At 33.0% G+C, this 23,966-nt stretch overlaps 2 protein-coding genes across 2 annotated transcripts; both read right to left on the bottom strand.

The window, feature by feature from the left end:
• Nucleotides 1-1,214: 1,214 nt before the first annotated feature.
• Nucleotides 1,215-23,915, bottom strand: LOC130662512 (protein SPT2 homolog). Its single transcript, XM_057461400.1, has 7 exons — nt 23,887-23,915; nt 7,350-7,436; nt 5,514-5,616; nt 3,868-4,794; nt 2,966-3,113; nt 2,316-2,393; nt 1,215-1,725 (listed from the first exon to the last, which is right to left on the bottom strand). Exons 2-7 carry the CDS (start codon nt 7,407-7,409, stop codon nt 1,626-1,628), a joined length of 1,416 nt encoding a protein of 471 aa, XP_057317383.1. The 5' UTR covers nt 7,410-7,436; nt 23,887-23,915; the 3' UTR covers nt 1,215-1,625.
• On the bottom strand, nt 9,606-11,025 carry LOC130612941 (52 kDa repressor of the inhibitor of the protein kinase-like). The gene is made up of 2 exons (XM_057434275.1): nt 10,994-11,025; nt 9,606-10,683 (listed from the first exon to the last, which is right to left on the bottom strand). Exons 1-2 carry the CDS (start codon nt 11,023-11,025, stop codon nt 9,606-9,608), a joined length of 1,110 nt encoding a protein of 369 aa, XP_057290258.1.
• Nucleotides 23,916-23,966: the final 51 nt, after the last annotated feature.

Genomic DNA, 23,966 nt, shown 5'->3' on the forward strand with positions numbered 1-23,966 from the left:
GTTTCTTTTTTTGTATTTTTCTAAACGTGAAAGTTACTTTTGCTCATTCCATTATCGTCTCTTCCTAATGAACATCCCTCAATCTTGTCTCAACTTTGCCTTCGGAAACGAGGTTGCGGTTAATACTTCTATCTCGCGAAAATTGATAAAGCCTCCTGGGTTTCTTGTTTTAAACTTAAAAGACGCTTAATTGGAGATACGAAGATAATTTTTCTTGTATATTTTACTCGTGAGACAATACAATATGTTAGTGCGTTTTCTGTTGCTGAAACGTAAAATTCTAGCCGCTAAAGTTACGCCATTGTTAGTCGCATAAATTAACGCACGACACGTTCGCATTATCTGGCCATATGTTGGCCAAAAATCACTCAACTGTATTTTTCGTCCTCTTCTCTTATATCCAAAAGAGAAAAAAACCCTGGGGAAGAGGTTGGTGCGCAGTGTCATTCAAGAGGTATATGACCTTCGGGGCCATCGTGAATTTTAGTAGAATGAGTTTTTAAACATTAAGTTGTTTTCATGTAAATCTTAAAGTCGCGTAATCACAAATTTTTTTGAGGCCCCTATTTTATTGTAAAAACTAAATGATATAGATAAGAAAACATTATCCTGAAAATTTTATTAAAACTGAAGATCAGAACATAATCAATTGTTTTAATAGTTTTTTAAATGTTTTATAGTTTGTTTAATAGTTGTTTAATTGTTGAAATAGGAAATTTTCTCAACTATACACTAATCCTTTTATCTTTAGCCTTCTAAAAAACTGGCATAGAAAAACAAAAATCGTGCGTTTAAACTTGAAAATATAGCGACAAAATTTATTTTTAAAAAATTTACCAAATCAGTAAAATAAATTTCCTGTTTCAAATAATTTTTAAACCTAAAACAAGGAATAACTTAATTGTAAAATTCTATAGATAAAAAGTTCTTCACTTCAATTGAAACAAACGTAAAACTAAATGACATGTCACCGAGTATCATTTTGAGAAAATAAACTTTACTATTTTAACATCAAAATCCTTAACGTAGGCACGGCCTAATTTTTTGTTAGACTTACTCTTAATTTTTTTATAATTTATCTCGTTATTTATTAAAAAAACAGGCATTCTAAAATGTTTAACAAGGCAAAATCTAAAGTTTGACCGAGAGTTAGAGTTTAGGGATTCCAGAAAGTACTAATAACTTTCTGTGATATGACGAATAAAAGTCAAGTCTCAAGTAGCATACTTTCGTCAGAAATAAGTTTTAAGTATCGCAGATTTTAAATGTACAATTTCTAACTATGAGTTATCACTATTTATAAGGTTATATCTAAGTATTCCATTACTCAAACAGTCCATAAAAATGTCATATCGAACTGAAGTGAAGTTTTCGAGTGCAATTCTGAGAAAAAAGCAAATGAAATTTTTAAAGATTTTACTTTGGATAGAACGACTTGTTACAATTGGACAAGCGTGGTTTCTGTGACCAACAATACTTAATGCAATTGTATTCTCGGATGAATTTTGTTTCCAGTACTAATCGAAATATGTTTATGAAAATTTGGTATTTTCTGAGGGGGTTTCCACCCCAACATTATTCTACGTGTCAAAACATTCCGTCAAAACCACCTGAGAAAATAACATTCATCTTTTTTGTGCCGGCTTCTTTCTCATTTTCTTGCGAGACAGTTCTTCTTCTTCTTTCATCTTTTCGTAAGCATCTTCTATTTTTGCAATACGCAAGCTAAAAAAAACGTCATTTGTCACTCGAAACACTTTCCCGTAAATGCCGTAAATAAAGGTCCGTTATTGGGAGATGAATGAAACTTTGTATATAGCTTTTATTTCTTAGTGAGTTATTAAGAATTAAAAAACGTTCATTTAACACCCGTCTTTAATAAACGCTCCATAAAAAATGCCCAAAATTTAATAAACGCCTGGGACATTTATTACAGCATATACGCAGATGACACAACACAAAAACAGTGTTTACTAAATTCCACTGCCTTTTTTGACCCTTTCCAGGAGTAATTTGGTTCGACATAAATAAAATTTTAATGAGAAAAAAAAAAACGAAACAGATTCCATAACCAGACAAATAAAAGCTCGAAACCTAAACAAAAAATAGATTTAAAAAAAAAATTATTTTTCAGAACTTTTCCAACTTTTTACAACTTTCCTGGAGTTTTTCCGTTTTTTACAACTTTTTAGGAGTTTCCTGTTTTATACAACTTTCCAGTAGTTCTTCTGTTTTTACAATTTTTCAAGGAGTTGTGGCCACCTGATTCTGTGTCAAGAAATGAAACTACCGTGAACAACTGTGCTTTGGCATACCTTCTAGCTTCTTCTTTTTCGATTTGGGAATAACTCGATTCCATTTTAGCAAGATCATCGTCGTCAGAGTCTGAGTACCTGTAAGAATACAATATACAAATATTCCCTGTTTACAAAACATACCCTAGCTTGAAAATCAACGGATGAGGTAGAGCTTTCATAAGCATACATACAGGCTGCAATCCAGCCTTCTCAGTAGCCGTTCAACGGCCATTTTTTAATTTATCCTCAATTTCAAAATTTATTACAGAAGCTAACTATGTCGCTCCGACCAAACTACCTTAATAAAATTTCCCTTTGGGATATACCGGCCACTATTTTAAATTTCTCGATTACAACCTGATATACGGACATATCAAAATATTGTTTACTCACGTTAAATATATAGAGAAATTGAATTTAGACATTCAGAAGTTTGCGTCAGGTCACAGAGAATAATTCTTCCAAGAATTAGCAACTGAAAAAAAACTTGCAGCTGCAAGAAATTTTTAAATTTGGGAACACATCTAAAACTATTGAAATTTCCTTAATCTGACTGGACTTCACAACGAGTAAACTTTCGTAGCTTTTCCCAAATAACCGGAAGTTCTGAACTCAGTCTAATTCCTGAACACCGTGGAAAAGCTGAATATTTTAAAAACAGAACTAACCTTCTTCTGTCATAGTTAAATATCGATCTGATATGTTTAGAAACGTCACCAGCATATTCACTGTCATCAATAAAATCTGAGTCATCTTCATCATCTTCATCAAGGTCATAATCACCATACAAATCTTCCTCCTCCAACTGACTATTACCTAGAAAGTCGAATCACATGCATCTAATCACATTCGCAGTTTCTAAAACTTTTTTTTTTCCAAAATAAAATTGGGAGCTGACAAAGTTTAAAGAAAAAAATTTTAAAGTAACCCGATAAAGAATGTACTATCAATTATTTGCCATAATAGTGCTGTCGGGCATTTGATTTAATGAAGAGGATTGAGGAAATGAGAAAATATCCTTTTTCCAAAAGCAAAACAATAAAATAAAGGTAAAATGGTGTTTGTGTCAATTTGAACTCGAAAAGAAACATTGGTCACACGAACAGAGAATAATAGCCCAGCCTTTGAAACAAAAATTTATTTTTAAGTTTTAAGCATTATCCACATAACGTCGAAAAGTCGTTTCCCAGTTTTTCATGGTTTTAACAGATATTTTGGAATATGAACTAAATTTTTCTGGTATACACAATCTTTTAGCATTTGTCTGAACAATTCAGAAACTAAATAAAGAGCCTGCAGACAGCATTGAAATGAAGACTATTTGATTTTTAAAAATCTAACGCTACTAATCACAAAAATCAAACGCTTTCAGAGTTAAATTATTAATCAAAATAGTTCTGAACAAACACATAGGTAAAGCAAAAATTGCTTTTCTTATCACCTGATTCAAGATTTCCAAAGTTGACATTATATACAACTTAGGAACTCACATTTGTCTTGTAGAAGAAGTTAAAAAAAACACCAAGATAAAATATAGAATCAAAGAAATATATCAACTTTCTGCTCTTACCATGAATCCTTCTCAATTCGAACAAACGTCTCTTCTTTTCCAGCAAACGCGCTTCTCTAGAAAATTCATCTTCTATGTCATTAGCAGAACGCTTATCTCTTCTATTGCTGTTTTGTGCTGCAATACCACATCCGAATTTGACTTGCTTGAAAGTCTTAGTAATTTTTCTGTGGGGTAGCATAGTTTTAGTGCTGGATATTGTTTGTGTAATAACACCACGTCTTACTGGTTGAATTGAGGGCTTTTCCTTTTTCTGAACAAGTCGTGTCTCTTGGACATGATTTCTATCTTTTACTTTTGGTTTTTGTTTGTTTACATCCCTACGATCTTGATGTTTTAGTTTGTAATGAGGAGAAGAAGTTCCGTGTTTAGAAGAATGCTTAGCATGATTATTTACTACAGGTGCATCTTTTTTTCTAACCTTGGTTTTTATATTACGATCTGGGTCAAACATTTCTTCTTTATGCTGAGTAGGTGCAGGTCTCTTTAATGTATTTGCACATCTTTTGGCTCTCTTTATCCCAGCGGCATTATCTTTTGCAACTTTCATAAGGTCAGCGAAACTTAAACCACTACTAGTGGAAGGAGTATTTAAAGGTTTTTTATTATTAAGATTAGCTTTCATAGTCCTGTTTTTTTCTTTTCTATGATCACTGTCATGTTTATTTCTCCCGTCCTCACTTTTTATTTTATCACTCTTAGAGTCGTGCTTGTGGCTAGAACTTCTTTTGGTATGCTCACGTTCTTCCTTATAGTGACTTTTTTTGTCTTTAACTTTATGACTCTCATGAACTTTAAATTTTACTTCATCTTTTTCTTTATGTTTATCAACTGCTTCTCGAGTTGTCTGTTTTGTTTCCTTTTTCTTACCAAGATTAGATTCTAACCTAGCTTTAATTCTCCTTCGTCTCGCTTCTTCTTCTTCAGCTAAAATATAAAAATAACTTTGACATAACAAAACCTTACTGTATTTAAAATATATAACAAAAGAGTGCATTAGGGTGGGAAATTATTGAGTGAAGAAATTTTTGCACAACTTATTTTGCAATTGTACGCTCTCACAATAATAATGCGGAACCCATGTTTCGATTGGAATGCTTTATTATGGCAGATCTTTAATTTTGTATTTGTATTATGAATATTCCCCAAGAAAAATGCCAAGAAAATGTTTTTTTTAAAAAAAAAACATAAAACGTATCATTGCAACTAATAATTTTAAAAAGTAAAATACTTTATTTAAAGATCATCGTCGTCAAGAAATCCAACTGTTTTTTCGAGTCAATAGTTGTAATTTTGTGAATAGTACCCAAAATTGCAAAAAGAAATTCTGCACCATAACTTCTGCAATAATTTCTTCCTGTAAAAATTTATTCCCCAAAGGCAAACAGTATGTGAAGTATATATGTTTTATTTCACCAAAAAGCTGATATTCTTCACAAATCCAATAATTCATATTGTTGTAAATATAGGTTTTACTTTTGTTGTATATATGTATTTAAAATATTAAGATATATACAATTTAGGGATGTAATTTTTTTGTGATTTTAAATCAATTTTCTAATAAGGACTAGATTCAGATTTTGCAAGAAAAAAACATAACTAAGCAAAAAGATATCCCAAAATTTTCTGGCATTGAAATGTTTCACCTTTTTGCTGTTCACGAAGTTTCTTTTGTTTTTCCAGATACTTTGCAACAGAAGCTGATGACACATTGAAAGAATCCCTTTTAGTTTGATCAAGGCGATCTAACTAAATGTAGAAGTAAAAATATCAATTAAAAATAAAAAATCAATTAAGGATCGGTAACCCCCTGAAACACATACTCAGTATATTAAAAATATCTCCTCTGCTCGCTATATTAACCCTAACAAATATGTATATTCTGAAAGCCAAATAAATTATCTCTAGACTGATGAAAAGATATTTTCATAACAAAAATCTGAAAAAGAGAAAAAAAAATTATATACAAAAATTCACCCTTCCAGTTTATTTTGTCCAGCAAAATTCTTGTTCCTTGAAAAAAATATCATTGCGAAGCTCTTATTCAGCTCTAAAAAACTTTGCTTTTTTTACTCAATATAACACGTGGTTCCGAAAAAAATATAGCATATTTTGTGTTACAATAGCTGTTTTATGACTGATTTGTCTATTTTAAGCATGATAGCTTAATAACTCGATCTTTCCTCACTTTCTGCATTAGAAAAAGCAAAGTTCTGTAGCAAAAGATAAAATTATGGAGTGTTCGACAAAAATATATACCGTTACCACTAAAAATTTCATTTCGAGAAAAAGCAAATCTAAAGGCTGAAATACACTATCTTTTTTCAATGATTATTTTCCAATTATCATTGAAAAATGACAGTGTATACAGGAAAAAATGTCATTTTTTACACTCTCATTTCCAATGATCCTTAAAAATTAAAAGTTGAACATGTTTAACTTTTAATTTTATAATGACATTTTTTTCTATTGTTTTAAATCGAATCCATTGTTTTCGCACACGTGTTTGTTGCACGCGATATATATTTAGGTGTAAACATAGTTGAAAACAAAGATTTGAACAAGATAATTCACCCGAGAATGAAGATGCAAGAAGCGACTGAAAATTTTATTGAGATTTAGAGAAGCCAACCTTTTAACAGGATTTGGGTTTCGTAATTGTGCTGTTTTTTTTCTCAATTTCAACTTCTATGGGATTAAGGAGCTCATCAAAAATATTCGGCGGCATTCTTAAAAATCGCGTATACTCTGCAATTTTCTCCACGCGCAGTTCATACATAAGAGTATTGTAGATGCCAAGTTCAGTTCGCCTATTTAACTACGGCTTTACCCCATACATTTCTTTGCTTTTTTTCCTATGTTTGACTCTCTTTTTTGATAACATATACACAACAACAGCAGCTGCTATTTCTTCTTTAGAGTCCACGTTTCAAAGAAAAATATGCTCAAGTTTCATGTTTTTAATGATAGTGTATTCGCGTCAAAATTTGTCATTTTTAATGTCATTGGAATGTATCATTGAAAAATGTGTATTTCAGCCTTAAGTTTTTGCTTTTACCTGCAAAAATCATGATGAAGGAATGCTACAACCACTTAAACGTTGTGAATAATTAATGACTTACGAATATTTTATTAATAGTAGAATTTCAAATTTAATTATGCTCTGGATTAAATTTGAAATTCTTTAAATGTAAATATCTTGAGACGGAAAAGAGCTGTTTAAAAAATTAAAAAGACTTGTTAACCAATTTTTTAAGCTCTGTAATATAAGCCCATCATCATTTTATACCTTCGGTTACCTTTAATTAATAATGCTAAATTTGTAAGAAAAAATCAAAACCAAAATAGTTTAAAAAAAAAATGTTGCTCCATACTTTTTCGTACTTTTGGTAAATTAGGAAATCATGTGCGGACACAAGCTTTTCCAATAAAATTTCTATTTTAACCAAAAGAGTTTAAGAAACAATTTTTAAACCACTTACCTTTTTCTTTGCAAAGGCACTGTTATCTCCAGCTAGTTGCAAAAGCTGCTTAAAGTCCATAATGGTACTCACACATTCTTACCTAATCTAAAAAAAAACGAGCCTTTTTAAGTGTATAATGGCCATACCATACTGGTGCAATTTCTTAGACTTTCACAGATTCAACATTGTTCTACTAAACAGAGCTATATAAGAAAAATGCAACCATGTATCAAGATGTCAGGAAATTCCATCAGGAAAACTACTGTGTCAATACAATTTTGAAAATTTGAACTCCCAATTTTATTTTATTTTAAAAAAATTCAAGAGCAAGAAAATTCAAGGCTTAAAATTTAACATAATTTAAATTCCAATGTAATTTATAATTTTTTTTTTTAAATTTAGATAAGCCTAGTGAAAAAATGTTTAAAAATATTTAGCTTACGTAATGTTTAGGAATTCTTTAGATTTTTTTTTGTATAGGTACTCCCCCTAATTTTAAAACAAAAACAGAAAAGGAAACTAACTTTTTTAAAGGATTAATTTTCTCATTTAAAAAAAAAATTATAAGGCCTTTGAATTTTTTTAACATAAAAAAAATCGCAAGCACACACTGTTACAACTGTATTTATGCGTTTGATTCGCAGCATGCAAGTAGTTTTTGTCATGTAAGAGAGAGATATGCATATTTTACATGGCTAGCCTCATAAGATTTTCACAATCAGGTCTTTTCCAGGGGCAGATACAGGTTTAAAAAGTCCTTAGTCAAAATTTTTCGTGAAGCCAAAAATATTTTGTCGCAAATGCCCCAATTATCATTTTTTTAATGTATAATTACCAGACCTATTTCATAAGAATAAATTGAAAGAAAAAACAACATAAATCTAGCTACTTTTTCATAGCAGCTGATATTCCAAAATAATGTTTTTTGAAAACTTGAAGGGTTACATTAATAACCCATAAAAATCTTCTTTCTTCTTTCTTCTTTCTTGCACATCACGTAATGTAGAAAACCATGGACAAATTGAATCTAACATGAAATGGGTCAAATTGAGCAAATTGTCAAAACCGGCCAATGGAATAATGAATGAATCTATCAAAACTGACATCTAAACATCAGTATACCGGGTTGACATGATAACAAAGAATTATATAAAAACAAATTTAAAAAATGAATGTGCAAGAACTATTTCAGTAAAATATATAAAAAACAACAAAGGATATGGCATATAAAAAACAAGGCTCAAAAAGTAAATTTATAAACTGAAAGGACTCTTGCTGAAAAGCCAGCATTAAGATAAAAATCAGGGGTTGTGCTCAAAGCATTTTAATAAATGTATGTTATAAAATAGGAGTTAGGACTTCAGAAAATCCAAAGTTGAGAAACTTTTAGGGTGAACCTAAGATTTTAAGTGTATAATTACCAACTTAAAAGTAAGACAAAGAGTAAGTAAAGGTAAGTATGGGTAAGTAAGGATAAAGTAAATTGTTTAAACATGTATTAAGTTTTAAGTGAATTTAAATTAACTGTAATCTTCTAGAATCTCGGGCAAAAATATTAAGTACATCATCTACCTTTGGAATAATTTCTTGATGAATGTACATTAAAGAAAGGCCATTAAGACGATCTTCTGTCATAGCACTACGGCAATAATCTTTTAATCGTCTTAATGATGAAAAACTTCTTTCACATTCACATGAAGTAATAGGGATAGTAGCAAGAATGCGAATAGCAACATTTATATTAGTAAATAGAGACAGGTTTATTGACTTTAAAGTTTGAGCAATGGCTTCAGGTCATGTACCCTGATAATCCAAAGCAAACTTTTCCCACAGCTCTAACTCAGACTCTAGAGCAAGAGGATTTGGCATGTCAGATTTGTAAAAATCTACAAACCTTTTAAATTTACTCTTCTAATCTTTGTTGGAGTAAACCATTGAAACTACTTTGGGTGGTACAATGCACAATCCATTATACACTACAAAGTTTTCAAAATCAAACCTTGAGTTAAGTTTACTGTTTAAATGGTCCAAGATTGGTATGGTTAAGACTTTTTTATAATAATCCTTTGGATTGATAGCAGGTTGGTTGTCCCTTAATGTTTGCCTTCTGATAACCCATTCCATTTCCTTCTAAACTCCTACACTTTCTGCAACATCTAATGCCTCCTTGTAGCATGAGTTGTGAAAAAAATCTACATTGTTCCTGCAACTCATAGTTGTATTTTTCAAATTAGTAATGTATTGAACATTATCTGTAATATCAATACTTCTATCTTAAAGCAAAGTTGTAACACCATGTGTTAGTGCCAAAACATTTCTGGTCACAACAACAGATACAATGAACTTAAAGGTAGAAATTTCATTAAAAAATGAGTGTGCTTTGGTGGCAGTTTCATTATTGACAATTTTATTTAAATTAACTGTCATATCATCAAGGGTCACATAAATTTCAACATAAAGTTCTTGAAAAACTTTCATGCCACTTATCAGAATTAGGACAATATTGAATGACATTTTTTTCAAGGAGCTGTTGCCTTTTTTGTGAAAAGTTAAAGAAGTAGGAAATTTCTTAATTTTGTTCATAGCATTTCTTACCAGCGTGACGGAACAAGATTTAGCAACACAAAGGTTTAAACGGTGGCTATGACAATGAACATAAATAGCCTTTTTGTTAACCGACAGAAGACGAGCTGATAAACCATTTAAATGTCCAGCAACACTACCAGCCCCATCATAACCCTGGCCCCAGCAATTACTGAAATCTAGATTTAAATTTTGCAGAGCAGACAACATAAGCTGGGCTAAATCTGCACCAGTTAAACCCTCTTTACAATGAAGAAATTTAAGAAAATCTTTCTTGATATTTCTACTGGAATCAACGTAACGGATTACTAAAGAAAGTTGTTCCTTACTAGAATAATCTAAAAGTTCATCAGTCAGGACAGAGAAAAATTTATTCTTCCTAATTTCAGAAACAAATTTATTAGTTATTACCTCACCACAACAATTTATTAAATCATTTTGAGTGGTTTTGGAAATATATGTTGCGTTTTTAGGGCATTTTGATAAATGCTCTTTCAAATCAGCATCACCACCTAGAACTCTAACTTTCAGCAATTCTACAAAATTCCCAGTTCTCCCTACTAAATATTCCCCTGGAGCTGGATGATACTTAGCATCATCACGATGTCCTCTTAGTGCAATACCTTGCCTTCCACACAATATGATGGCATCTGTAATGGGAATCAGTTTTTTTCTGTTTTCTAATACAACAGTTTTCCTTTGGTTGTCAATTAAGACATCAATTGGTTGGGATTTACCTTCAACAGCATTATCAGTGAGGTAAAAGCAACTATGGTATCACTATGTATGCCATTGGGAACATTTTCATGGTGCTTGAAAGCAACACATGCATCAGGCCAATATGTTAATGGCTCAACAGTTTCTTTATTTTATATGCCTTGGTTGGAAATCTGTCTCCAAATAAAACACAAGGAGACAGTATGCACCATCTTGGCTTGGAGAATAACATAGCCAACTAAATGACTTAAGCCATTCCTGACGAAAACTTCTAGATTTTTTTTTAGTAAAAACAAAATTGTCATCACATTTGTGAACATTTTTTATCAAATTATATAATTTTTCTGGCCTAAGACCTTTACATTTGTTCTATATCGGGCAACAACCCACTCATTTATTGAAGAAGTGACAAGATGAGCTACCTGCTTTTGATGATGATTCTGGAAAAAATGAAGGAATCAATAAAGGCTTTTGGGACAAAAAGGATACAAGGAAAGAAAGATTAGCAGGGGAAGTAAAAGTAGAATTTTTTCCAAAAACTTGGCTGGCATTGGAAGTAGAAATGGAAACCGTTAAACTATTTTTAGAATTATACGTAGATGAACTTTTTATTGAATCAGTACTATTTATTTTAGTTATCGGCAAACTGTTTTGTGTGGACATACTTTTTACTTTAGGTAATATAAGCTTACAAGCTGCATTTATCGGTCCAAAATGATAGCTTTGCTTGTACTTTATCACTAGTAAACCCTGCAGTTTTAATTTTTTTTACAAGTTCTTTTTCTTTGGAAAAGGATTTACGCTTACTACTATGATTTAACAAACGTATACAGGGAACAAAATGGTTTGGTTTATAATTTTCACCTGGTCTGGATACATAACCATGCATAACATAACAAAGCTCTATGTCAGAAGCTATGTTTGCATTGGGGATTCGAGGTTGAACTTTCTCCGCAAACAATAACTTATAACATGTTTCGCCGCATTCATTTATATTGTGATTAATGACAGTAGAAAGGGCAAGTATGTCAAGAAGACCTGCCCATCTGCCGTTTTTGCAATTATACAGAGCTTCAAATTGCATTTATTCTGTAAGTGAAGAACCATGGGGGTAATCTTTATCAGATATAGCCAGGGACATATCAAATACTTGCTTAAAATTCTTAAAAAGTTGGTTATTATTTAGTTGTCCTTGTTCAAAAATAGAGTATAGAAGGGGATGCGTAGAATAAAATTCAGCATGAATAAACAACTCTAAAGAAGTAAGTAACCTTAAATCATGGCACAATGAATTGTCACCTGACAACATTAATGATACCGAGCTGTATAAGCAGTTTCCACTTGCTTCAGAGCTAAAACAAGAAAAACAAAAGCAAATCTGATTCTTGTGCCTAGCTAGTAATACATTCACAACGTAACAACACAACTCAGCTACCATTTATATATTTGTTTATGACACCTTTTGTAAAATAAAATTATTCTGAGAATAAAACAAAAGAATATTCAATAAAAACAATTAAGGTCAGCCATATTAAATCTTTGGCTTTTGTTTCAGTTTATGACTGAATTATTGCATTGTTATAGCTGAACAAAACTAAATTGTAAACTTCACAGTCTATTAACAAAAACAAAGCTTTAGGGATTGAAAAAAGTTTAAACAAACCTATGATCAGTTTCAAAAATAGTGTGACATTTTCTGAAACTGCCAAAATGAGCATTTTTAGAGTTTCAGCATCAAATGGAACACATCTTGCCCTATTTACTTGAAATTTTAGTATGTTGGTCTTATGGTGGTTACCACCCTCAAATGACATTTTGATTTCCAAAAAACGTGGTAATTTTGAGGTTACCATCAATAATATAAGTCTTCCTTGTGATAGCAAATACTTGAGAAATAGTGGGGCTACCAAATCGAATTTTCTTTCATGTTAGTGATTCAAGATATTTTCCTCATAAATATGTACAAAACATCTACTTGGGTTTCTTATCAGCTCATGCAAACAAAGGCATAAAATTGAGATAATAAAGGCTTAAGAAAAGAAATAAATTTAAACAACCACTAAAAAACATAAAGTAGAATAAAGTTACTTGGAACATGGTGATGAAGAAATTAACAGGAACAAAAAATGTGTAACAAGTGAGGTTACTCAACTACTAAAAATCACAAGTTTTAAAATACTACTAACAATATCACTATTGTGCACTATAATACTCCCAATGAGCAATTATTTCACAGTACTCATTGTCACTGATGCTAACAGTGTTATTACCGCATTCCTCAAAGTTTACAAAAGGATAAACAACACTTTCTGGATAAACAAATGTTTTCTTGTCCATTATTTTGTACAAGATTTTTCCACGTTTGGAAGTGGCTTTCTCCAAATAATGTGCAGTGATGTACTTTTAACCTAAGTGAACAGTGTGACCATAATCATCTGCAAGTTGGTCGACATTGCATATTTCTTCAACTGTTCCAACCATGATGAAGAATACTGTTTCACTCGACTTTTCATTTGCTGCAATAGCACATATGGATCCAGGTTGAATGAAATCGTCTGTGATCTGTTTATGTGCAGTGTCAACAACGTCACTAGTGAAAGATCTTAATGATGTTGCTTTGAGTTGAGTAACGTTTAATGTGTACTTTGAAAATAAATCACAAGATCCAATATCAAGTTGACACTCTCTACAAAAGCATAACCTCTTTTAATTTTTCTTTTAATTTGCAACTTTTGATGCCTCAAAAAGTTTTTTTTTTCTGTCAAAACATTTTTCACACTGTGAACATTTTAACTCAGTTTTCTTTGCATGACTCTTCTTATGTCTGCTAACACTTTTCTGATGCTTCAAAATTTTCTGACAAACTGGACATACCCACTCAAACTTGCTATTCTCCATACTTATAATATTTCATACAATAATAAAAGATAAACTTATATTTCTGGTGTACACTTTTTCTCACAGTAACCTCACTAATGCAACAACAACAACAACTGAAATAAAAACATTTCAAAACAGCTACATTCTGCAACTATTCTATCAGTGTTCTATCAATATTCTAAAACATGTTCTAAAAGTGCAATGTAGAGTATTCCTAAATTCTACTTTCTGACTTGTTTTCCATTGTGGAAGTGCTAGTACTACATGTATATACAGTACTTTTTCATTCCATTGTAACCTCAGCTTGAACACAAATGTTGAATTCAATTAAATCAGTTGGAAAACATTAGATTCATACTGTTTATTAATTTTATTTGGCTTCACAAACTCACACTTTAAAATATAGTTTTATATGCAACATCTAGTAGGTAACCTCACAGAAAACACATTTTGATCAAATGGTAACCTCATGTTTAGAAACTGATATTTCTTGGAACTAGTGAATATGAGTTTGATACATTAAAATGTTATATTACATAAAAGTTACCTGGAAATATTATAATGATAATTTTGCAAAATGGTAGTATATCTCTTAGAAACATTTCTACATATAACAGAAACCTCAAAATATCAACTAAAATGCATCTCTTAATTTTTCTTCACGATATTCCATACGAATGGTATCGACGAAGTCATGCAGTATTACATTTTATAGCCAGCGTTATTTCTATTTTAAAAAAAAATAAAGAAATTAAATACTTTTTTGTAAAAGAACATTCTAATTTTGAAAGTTGCTTTTTATTGTTAGATCCACGAATCAAAGAATTGCTTGTATAGTTTCGTCATGTTTTTCTTAGAAATTAATAACGTTATATAAGGCCTCTCACGGAAGGCTTGGAGTTCTTTCAAGTTAAAAGATTGCATAAAAGCGATGTTCTTGCAAAAAAATTAAATCGCATTTTAAGAACTTAAGAACGAAAAGCGGCGATAGAAATGCTTTTTAGATCGCATTTTAAAAACTTAAGAACGAAGAACGGCGATAGAAATGCTTTTTTAGATCACATTTTAAAAACTTTAGAATTATTCAAGGCTCGAAATGTTGATTTTTAACAAACAAACAAAAAAAGAATGATTCTTATATAAAAATGTGTGTAAACTAACAACGTTTTACGCCTCCAGATAAACCCAGCGAAAAATATTTAATTTACTTTTTATTACTTTTGTCAAAAGTCAGGCAACTTTGTTTAACTTTATTCACACAAAAATTATTATTCCTAAATTATCATAGAAAAAAAAGAAACTCTTTTAAGCATTGTTTTGTTTCGCTTGAAGTTCAGTATTTAATTTAAAATAAGTATTATAATGCAATTTACGTCATCGAGTAATACTACGCGATAGATCGAGATCGCGACATCCTGATAGACACGATATGATTCACTTCTATCGAGACAAAAATATGCTCAAAAAGCTATCGATCCTCTATCATTCGCATCGCGCATGATAGAGGATCGCGATGTTAAGATACCTTTTTACAGTACTGTAGAAGCTGAGTCATCATCAAAAATCAGACGTGCCTTAAAATATAAAATTAAGGTAAAGTGTACTCAATTTGTAAAGTCTTTTACAAGAAAGACGAATCCAACAAATGGAAAGGACCTGGCACTGTAATAGGTCAAGATGGAAAAATTGTCTTTGTGCGACATGGAAATGTTTATGCTAGGGTATCAACCAACAGATTGATTAAAGTTGGGCATGAATTTCAAGAGCCAACATAATCAGATCCTGGCCCTGAAATAAAAGTTACCTTAGGTGAGACGAATTGCATTCGTGAATCTTCAGACAAAGAAAGCACTAATCAAAGACAGCATGCTGATGCTGCTATACACGATGGAGTACAACTTGACGATGCCACCTTGGATCAAAACATGACTGGTAACGTTACGGGTGTGCCAAAGAAAAATGATGAAATTCGCTACAAGCAACCAGGTGACAACATTTGAAGAGAGGCAACGATAATCAGCTGAGCTGGCAAAGCAACTGGGAAGTATTCTTCCTGGTACAATGTGAAACACCCAGATAAAGAAAATCCCATTTGTATAGATTTTCAGAGTATTGACAAATGGGAAAAGGTAGAAAAGGGAAGAACTGAGGAAGTAAACATTGTCTTAGTGCCACAACAACGCCATTGTGACAAAGATGTTATCACTGCCAAGGAACAAAGATACAGAACTGGAAGGATTTTGAGGTTTTTTGAAGAAGTGAGAAATTCAGGACAAAAGACAATTTCTACAACATGGGTAATTACAGAGAAAACTGGTCCAGAAAATTTTGTAAAAGCCAGACTCGTTGTAAGAGGCTTTGAAGAGGAGCAAATTTTACAAGTTGACTCGCCTACTGCCTTGAAAAGCACCCTGAGAATTCTGATAGCAATTTCTAGTATAAAAGAGTGGCAAGGCAAAACCACAGATATCAAAGCTGCTTGTCTTCAGGTATGCAAGATCCAGAGAAATGTATTTTTGCAGCCACCAATTGAAGCAGATGACCAAGGCAACCTTTTGAAACTTAAAAAGGTTGTGTATGGATTAAATGATGCTGCGCGACACTGGTTTTTAACTGTGAAAAAAGAAATTGATAAGCTTGGATGTGTACAATCCACGTTCGATCCAGCTATGTTCTAGTGCAAACGTGAGAATATTCTAGAAGGGTTTTTTGTTATCCATGTCAATGATTTTATTTACTCTGGAACAACATCTTTTGAGAAAGAGGTTGTTTATAAATTAAGAGATGTCTTTCGAATTGGAAAATTTAGGAAAATTATTTTAAATATGTTCAATTAAACATACAGCCTAACAATGGTAACATAGAAGTGTCCCAGAATGATTTCATTGAGTTGATGCAACTTATACCTCTATCCCCGAAATGTTAAGCAAATAAGTTTGAGAAACATAATACGGAGTTTGATTGGTCAAGCAAATTGGGTGGCCAGTCAGACCAGGCCTGATGTTAACTTTGATGTTTTGCACTTTAGCATGTGTATCAACAAAAGTCCAGAAGTATGACATCTCATTGAAGCTAATAAAATGGTAAAGAAAATTAAGTCTGATCAGTTTAAACTGATATATCCGAAAATGAATGTCAACCAGGAGCTTCGATTAGTCGTATTCACAGATGCTTCCCATGCAAATTTGCCTGGTGCATCTAGTGCAGGTGCACATATCATTTTATTAGTTGGAGAAAATAATGATTGTTGTATCCTAAATTGGTCATCAAACAAAATTAAAAGGGTAGTGAAGAGTACCACAGCTGCAGAAAGTTTAGCATTATCAGATGGGTTGGACGATGCACTGTACCTATCTGAATTACTGGTGGAATTGCTAAGAAAAGACGTAAGGAAAATCACAATAAATGCAAAGATTGATAATAAAAATCTACATGCACTTATATATTCAACGAAAGTAATAAGTGAAAAACGAATGCGTATTGATATTGCAGCAATAAAAAGAGATGCTAATTCGTAAAGAAATCAGTACAGTGGAATGGATACCCACCGAAAGACAAATAGCTGATTGTCTGACAAAACATGGTGCTAGTTGTCAGAGTTTACAAGATATTCTGTCAATTGGAAAACTTGATGTGTGACATTTTAAAATCGACTATTATCAAAGTGTTTCATTTTATTTCATTGTGCACACAGGTTGTGTACCTTCTTTTGTTGCAGACATTTCAAACATTATGGACGTTCTACGAACTACAAGAAAAAGGGAGGTGTGTGCTTAGTGCTTATCATTGTATTTATTATTTGTTTCTTTATAGTAGCATTATAACTGGTGGGTGTAATAAATATATGTGTACATCGTTTCACTTTCTATGGTTATTATCAATTTTAAAAGTTGATGAAATAGATCTGATTAAAGCGAATTCACATTATGCCCATGTCCGGTTTCCACATGGAAGGGAAACAACGATATCAACGAAACAACTGGCAGCAGCAGATGTTCGTGATAAAGAGTGTAGAGTAGAAACCCATAATAATAATTCTGAAACTTAGCCTGTAGAAAGTGGTGTTATATATTTTATAGAATAGTTGAATTTTATCTGGCTATTCACCTCAATTATTATTGATGTTATAAAGTAGTTTATAGCACCGTAGTTTAGTGGTTCTCACTCTTGTACTTTGTGCGGGAGACCAGGGTTAGATTTCCCTTCGTGGCGATTTAATATGGGCAATTAAATATTGCCATAGCCCCGGGTTAACCCAAGCCATGTGAGGGAAAATGGGAAAATGGGAAAATGGCACACTGTGTGGGTTGTTGGATGTTGCAGGGAGTTGTCTGGTAGAGCGCTGACTTTTATTGAGTTTGTGTATAGCTCTAACAGACCATTAAATACTCCAGGACTCCCCATCAGAGTCGTGGCGCCTCCTGGAAATAATAGACAGAGTATTTCCTTTGGTGGGGCTAGCCATGTCAAATATGCACACCTATCCATCTAGAAAGAATAAGTTAGTATATACTTAAAATATCTTGCAAACTTACATAATAAAAACTTTTAAGGACTTATGCCCTTGATGACATCTTGACATGTCTGACAATGTTTTGTGAAAAAAAATAATGTAGAATAAAATTTGACTAAGTTTGAAAGATATAAAAAAAACATGCACAAACTTTTTTAAAAAAACAATAGTTTTTGCGCGATTTTTTAAAATTTTTCGTGTAGTTAACAAATCATTACTTCACGCTAATACCTAAGGGGATTTTATTTTTAATAAGTTTTAACAATGAGAAAAAAATTACAGTATTGTTTTATCGCAAAACTTTTGTTAAATCACTCGCAACATAGCTCTAGCAAAGATCATAAAAGTAGTTATGATAAACAAAAGATTAAAGGGGTTCCGACTTGCAGGAAAAGGTGTTGTATAGCGCGTACGTGGAAGGTTACATTCGGACTGTACTGTATGTAACGTTCTGTAGTTTAAGAATGATCTCATCTTTTATATTACAGGTAGCTAGCTAGAAATGTTATATCAACATTTTTCAAAACTTACTTATGACAAATCACAAGATCCCGGATTTAGAAAAATTTAATCTTGATAAGGCGGACGTCACAAATATTTGGTGTTAGAGTCACCCGACAGACCCTATATTTTTATCCAAATTTTTGATATACTGAGTCGGAAAAGCTAGAGTGACAAAAAAAATATTATATGCTCGCTGTCTCCCCACAGCCATCAGTTAGGAAAATCCTACATTTGCGGTATACTCCAATTGCGGTATAAAAATAATCTGAAAATTTTGTCCCGCAATTGCGGGATATACGGGATTCTAATATCCCGCAATTGCGATATATCACTTGTTTTATTTTAAAAATGAAAACATGAAGCGTAGCCTTAGAAATCCGAAGAAAGATTTTTCAAAAAAATGTAAGTACATTCTGCACAATGATACTGACATCAATGGCAATGGTTGCTACGATATTAGTTCTTCAAAAAGGTACAAAGCGAGCGTAATTAATGATTTCAAAGAAAAGAAGATATTTCCATTACGAGCGAAATATCTTTGTACAACTTGTTATGAGCGATACAGAAACGTAGATAAAACGATAGACATGCAAACCACCCAAAAAGAAATAGCTACTACGTCCGTAACTGCAAATGTTCAGGAAACTGTTCCAACACTAGAAACACCTGAACTTGCCAAAGAAAATTCAATCGCATACTTATTGCATAACCTCGTTGATAAGTTAGAAAACGAATCCGTAGAAACCTTGCTAAAAGGTAACGAGAACTTATGGGCGAATCTTATATTCTTAATCGGCAATAAAATTTGCAATAAGGAAATTTATAAAGACGGTCTAACGATATCAAAAAAATACAAAGATGTCAATTTCCTGATCCAACAAGATGTAGACCGATACATTAAAGAGCGGAATCGTTTGTTAGTTTTGTTTTTATGTGGAGTAACTGGCTTAGATATGTCCAACACGTCCACAGAGAAAAAGATGTCATTTATCAATACTGTTGAAATGTGTTATTATTTAAGAAATTTTCAACTTGTTCTTCCCTTTTCCTTTCTTGGGAACTTTATTCAGTCATCAATTTCCGGTTCTAAAGTTGTTTCGGTGATGAACGGAAAAACCTCTCCTGGCGGTTGTTATACCACCTTTAAAAACTGGCTATCTGAAAAAGGAGCGAAACCGCTAACTTGCATTGATGGACCAGTGGATTTATTTTTTGATAACATTGGCAAGTATATCGTAAAGAACTATCGGATTAGCATACTGAAAACGAAAAGTGCTGATATCATAACGACAGGGATCCAAATAGCACTGACGACGGAAGATCAAAACATACAGAAACGAATTGACTTGAAACCTAGCCGAAGTGCCGATGTTAAATCCTCACACAAATTGATGCAATTGGAGATCCAACGCGCCAATGAAGATTTTCGCAAGTTTCGTTTTTGTTTTGTAAAAGAACTTTTTGACTACGTTGTCATTGGGGACGAATATGACAGGAGCATTGACAATAACATTAAGGTAAATTACTTTGATATGTTTGTTTTAAAAAAGTATGGATTTTATATTTCTAACAAGTTGGTTATATTGTAATATTTGAAACTCCTATAATACACCTATATATTTTAATTTTAAGGAAATGTCAGTAAGACGAATCTGCACGAACGAAGCATGTGGAAAGAAATTTTCGACATTAAATTGAAAATGTGTCTGTGGAAGTGTTGTAGAAGGTGTTTCGAACAATCATACCCCAGTGATGAAGTGTGGAATTAATTTGTTGAAAGATGTTGACGTTGGTGCCAAAAAATGCGAACACAAGCCATTGATTCGTATGGTTGAATCGATCATGCTGAATCCGAACAGCTATAAAAATATAGAGTCGATATTGATGGAGATGAAAATCATAGCGGAAATCGGGAAAAGTCGAGAATGGGTGTTTTTAGGATGTGATGGTCCTCCGTATTGCCTATCAGAACGTATTATTAACAGAGAGGTTGAAAGGTTTGATTTCGCTGCAATGGTACCAGGACTTGGGCATCTTCATATGAATCAACAAAAGACCTTGTTCAAAATTCTTGATGAAATTATGTTAGAGCCACTTGGAAAAGATGTTTTAAATTTCATTTCGCCAAACGCGTACCAATTTTTTATTAATGCAAAGGATACACACAAATCATGGCAAGCGGTCCAAGTCTTGTTATTGGGTACTACTCTTGAGCTTATTAGACAGTACAAACGTGACATTCTTCCGGAAAAAGGAAGCCCTTTTGAGTTTTTAGAATGGCTTAGTGTGCACGAAAATGCAACACTGAAAATGCTCGGGAACATTATTCTTACTTACATATTGGCAATTTATTTATTTAAGCTTGGCGTTAGAAATAATGATTGTCAACTGATTACTGCAGCACGGTTGAAATTTGATGACCTATTTTATGCCATATACCGGGAGGTGGAATATCGTGATCTGAAAAACCGAGCTCTTTATCCAAAAGAGGTCAGGGTTCTGCGTGATAACAACATGTCATTTAGCGAGTCGAAGGTATCTGCAAAAAGTCAAGGAGGTGATTTTATCCTAGAGGGGAAAGTTAAGCGAGAAAAGCTACTTGCGCCAAAAGGACCTGTTAAAGCATCGACTTGGAAAATGATTGCTCGTTGTTTGGATGAGTTTGATGACATTTATTCAGTTTCGTGTGAGCGTCTTAAGTTGAAAACATGTGATGAGAGTAAGAGTATCGATTTACGGTCAGAGGTATCCAAGTGGCAATCAGTTTTGCGTTCTTCTTCCTTTTTAAGTAACGAAAATTTTACAGATTCGCCTAAAAATATTTACGGGGAGTTATTATCACCTGATATCGTTAACTTGGCAGAAAACGCACGCAAAAAGCGAACCAATATTTGGAAGCAAGTAGAAGAATCTGGTGATATTTGTAATGTAAAAGTAGACTATCTACGCGTTGTGCCTGAAAAGGATATTCATAATTTACTTTACGTGGAATCTTATGAAGAAGATTGAAATAATAATATTAAACAATATTAGGAACTATACAACTAGAATTGTCATTTTTTTGCTGAAACTGTCTTTACCCCTTTTTTTTTGCTGGCTGCTTTCGGTGGAGCAGGTGTATGTTCCTGACATGTCCACTTTACCGACTTTATATTACGTGGCATTATCAGGCCCATACACTTATAATGCTGCCACCGGTCGCAGCCAGTGTGTTCGCAACCAATCCACGATGAGTCATATCGCTTGTCTCTGTCACTATCGTATTCGATACCGCAAAGTTGACATACATATTTGAATCTTTTTTTTCTCGCATTTGATGGCGAGTTTTCAGTCAAAAGTTCTATCGACGGCAATGGAGCAACAGCAGCCTGTGCACCTGAAATCGCTGCTCGGTCATTCAAAAGAACGGGCAGAGTTGCAAATTTTTTGACACAGCAATTGTCTTTGCCATAATCCTTGAAGACTTTTAGAAACACTTCGTCCCCAGTTGTCATTTTTAAGTCCTGCATTTTCCGTAGCAGCCCATTTGTGTTGTTGTAACGCGATTTTGCCCTAAAGGCGGAGTTTTTCTGATATTGGGTGCATCTTTTTCCACGTATCTTTACACTCGACAATTTCTTCTTGATTTCTTGCTGGTGCGTTGTTAATTTTCTTCGCTCTAGCTTTATTTCTCCTTGTTCGCTGTAAATAGTGATGTTGTTGACAGGTTCTTCTTCTTCTTCTTCTTCTTCTTCTTCTTCAATATTTTCAGTTTGAACCTGTTGCTGCTCATCAGGAACAGAAGTCCCATTTGAAATATTTGTATGAGTGTTTGTGGAGCGCTGCTGAGTTAAAAAAGTGAATGGTTGAATGGGCGAGGATGCATTAAAAAATGACGAATTATTAAAATTTGAAATTTCTAACGGGCCGCAATTTCCAATAATGCTTGTGATATCCTTTAACACCGGGAGACTTTCAGATGATTCGTTGGATAAATCCAAAGTTGGTTGAAAGGGATCCATTTTGTTGAGTTGATAAGCTATGAAAAAAGCAATTAATTAGCAATTTTTAAACAGGTTATTCCACTTGTGAACAGTAATGCAAATAAAAGAGACTTACTATCGCAGTCGATCAAGTGTTATTTACCGCTCTAATGACTTCTCTAAGAACACTGAAACAATTTTTCTTAAATTTGTTATTTATACATTAGGATTCGAATTTAGAACAGCTGCATTAAAAATCGAACGTCCAAGATTTCTAAGATCATAAGTTGAAGATTTAAAAAATTATAATAACACCTGCTGGGGAATTGTAAACTTAAGTTTAACTTAAGACAAAAGTTTCTTTAAAAAATGTATATACTGAAATTGCAGGATATGTACCGCAATTGCAGTATACCGCAAATTCATATCCTGCAATTGCAGTATACAAACTTTATTCCCACAACGTTCACGCATAGTCTCTTATACTGCAATTGCAGTATACAAACGCGTGATACGTTTTTTTCCCCGCAGGCAAGAATAAAGGTCATAGCCTGGAGCTCCCGATGACATATTTCACTGGATGCGATTTTAGCCATCCAATGCGAAAACGAAAAAAACCTTGTTGATGCAAGCCTTCTTGGGCAAGAGCAAAAAATTTTATACCGCAATTGGAGTATACCGCAAATGTAGGATTTTCCTAACTGGCCATTACATTATTGTGCTTCGCTTTAAAATGTGAAAAGGGCCATAATGGTGCCCGTTGATGGCTGGATGGTTGGATACAATTTTTCGAATTTTTGAGTTATCATTCACCGATCGACTGACCGACTCTATTTTTGGTGCTCAAATGACTCTAACACCAGATATTTGTGTTGTCCGCCTAAACAACTTTCTACTCTTCACAACGCTAGCTAGCTAGCTATAAAATATTATTTTCAATGCCAGGATTACACCTTTTCACAGTTGAGTAAAAATAGGATACCCTTATTTTATCCAACTCAAGTTATCCGTACAACTATATCATAACAACTATGTGAAGTGAAAACGTGTAGCTATCCCTTCAAGAATATGAGAATATGTTCTTGATTCAAAAAAATTTTTTTATTAAACATTTATTTGGATTCAGGTTGTATGGGAAATCCTTTACCCTGGTTACTCTCTTACTGGTGGTGGATGGATTGGGAGATTTCAGCCACTTTTGCTATTTTCTCTTTCTGACCAGTGTCTAAAAAGCTATAATTTATTTAATAAATAAAAGTCAGCGTAGTTAGAAATGTAAGGAAGAAAGCTCAGCGTCTTCCTAGAGTTTCTGAACCTAATCAAAAAGTGCTTATGGTATCTACTTCTTCTAACTTGAAAATTAGCTGAGAACGTATACGGTATAGTTCTGCACTACCTCCTCTTTTATCTCTCCGCCATCGTCGATGACCAAACAAGAAAGCCTTCTTTGTACGAACCTTCGTGACCTACACATCT

Source organism: Hydractinia symbiolongicarpus, chromosome 10 (assembly GCF_029227915.1).
Source record: "Hydractinia symbiolongicarpus strain clone_291-10 chromosome 10, HSymV2.1, whole genome shotgun sequence".
Classification (NCBI taxonomy): Eukaryota; Metazoa; Cnidaria; class Hydrozoa; order Anthoathecata; family Hydractiniidae; genus Hydractinia; species Hydractinia symbiolongicarpus.

What these genes read in the sequence shown, in the direction of transcription:
- LOC130662512 (XM_057461400.1), bottom strand. Translation starts at nt 7,409, where the DNA reads ATGGACTTTAAGCAGCTTTTGCAACTAGCTGGAGATAACAGTGCCTTT. An exon ending in ACTTCGTGAACAGCAAAAAG is followed by an intron (nt 4,795 to 5,513) that starts GTGAAACATTTC and finishes TTTATATTTTAG; the next exon opens with CTGAAGAAGAAGAAGCGAGA. An exon ending in TTTAACTATGACAGAAGAAG is followed by an intron (nt 2,394 to 2,965) that starts GTTAGTTCTGTT and finishes GTATTCTTACAG; the next exon opens with GTACTCAGACTCTGACGACG.
- LOC130612941 (XM_057434275.1), bottom strand. Translation starts at nt 11,025, where the DNA reads ATGAGTGGGTTGTTGCCCGATATAGAACAAAT. An exon ending in TTGCCCGATATAGAACAAAT is followed by an intron (nt 10,684 to 10,993) that starts GTAAAGGTCTTA and finishes GTGATACCATAG; the next exon opens with TTGCTTTTACCTCACTGATA.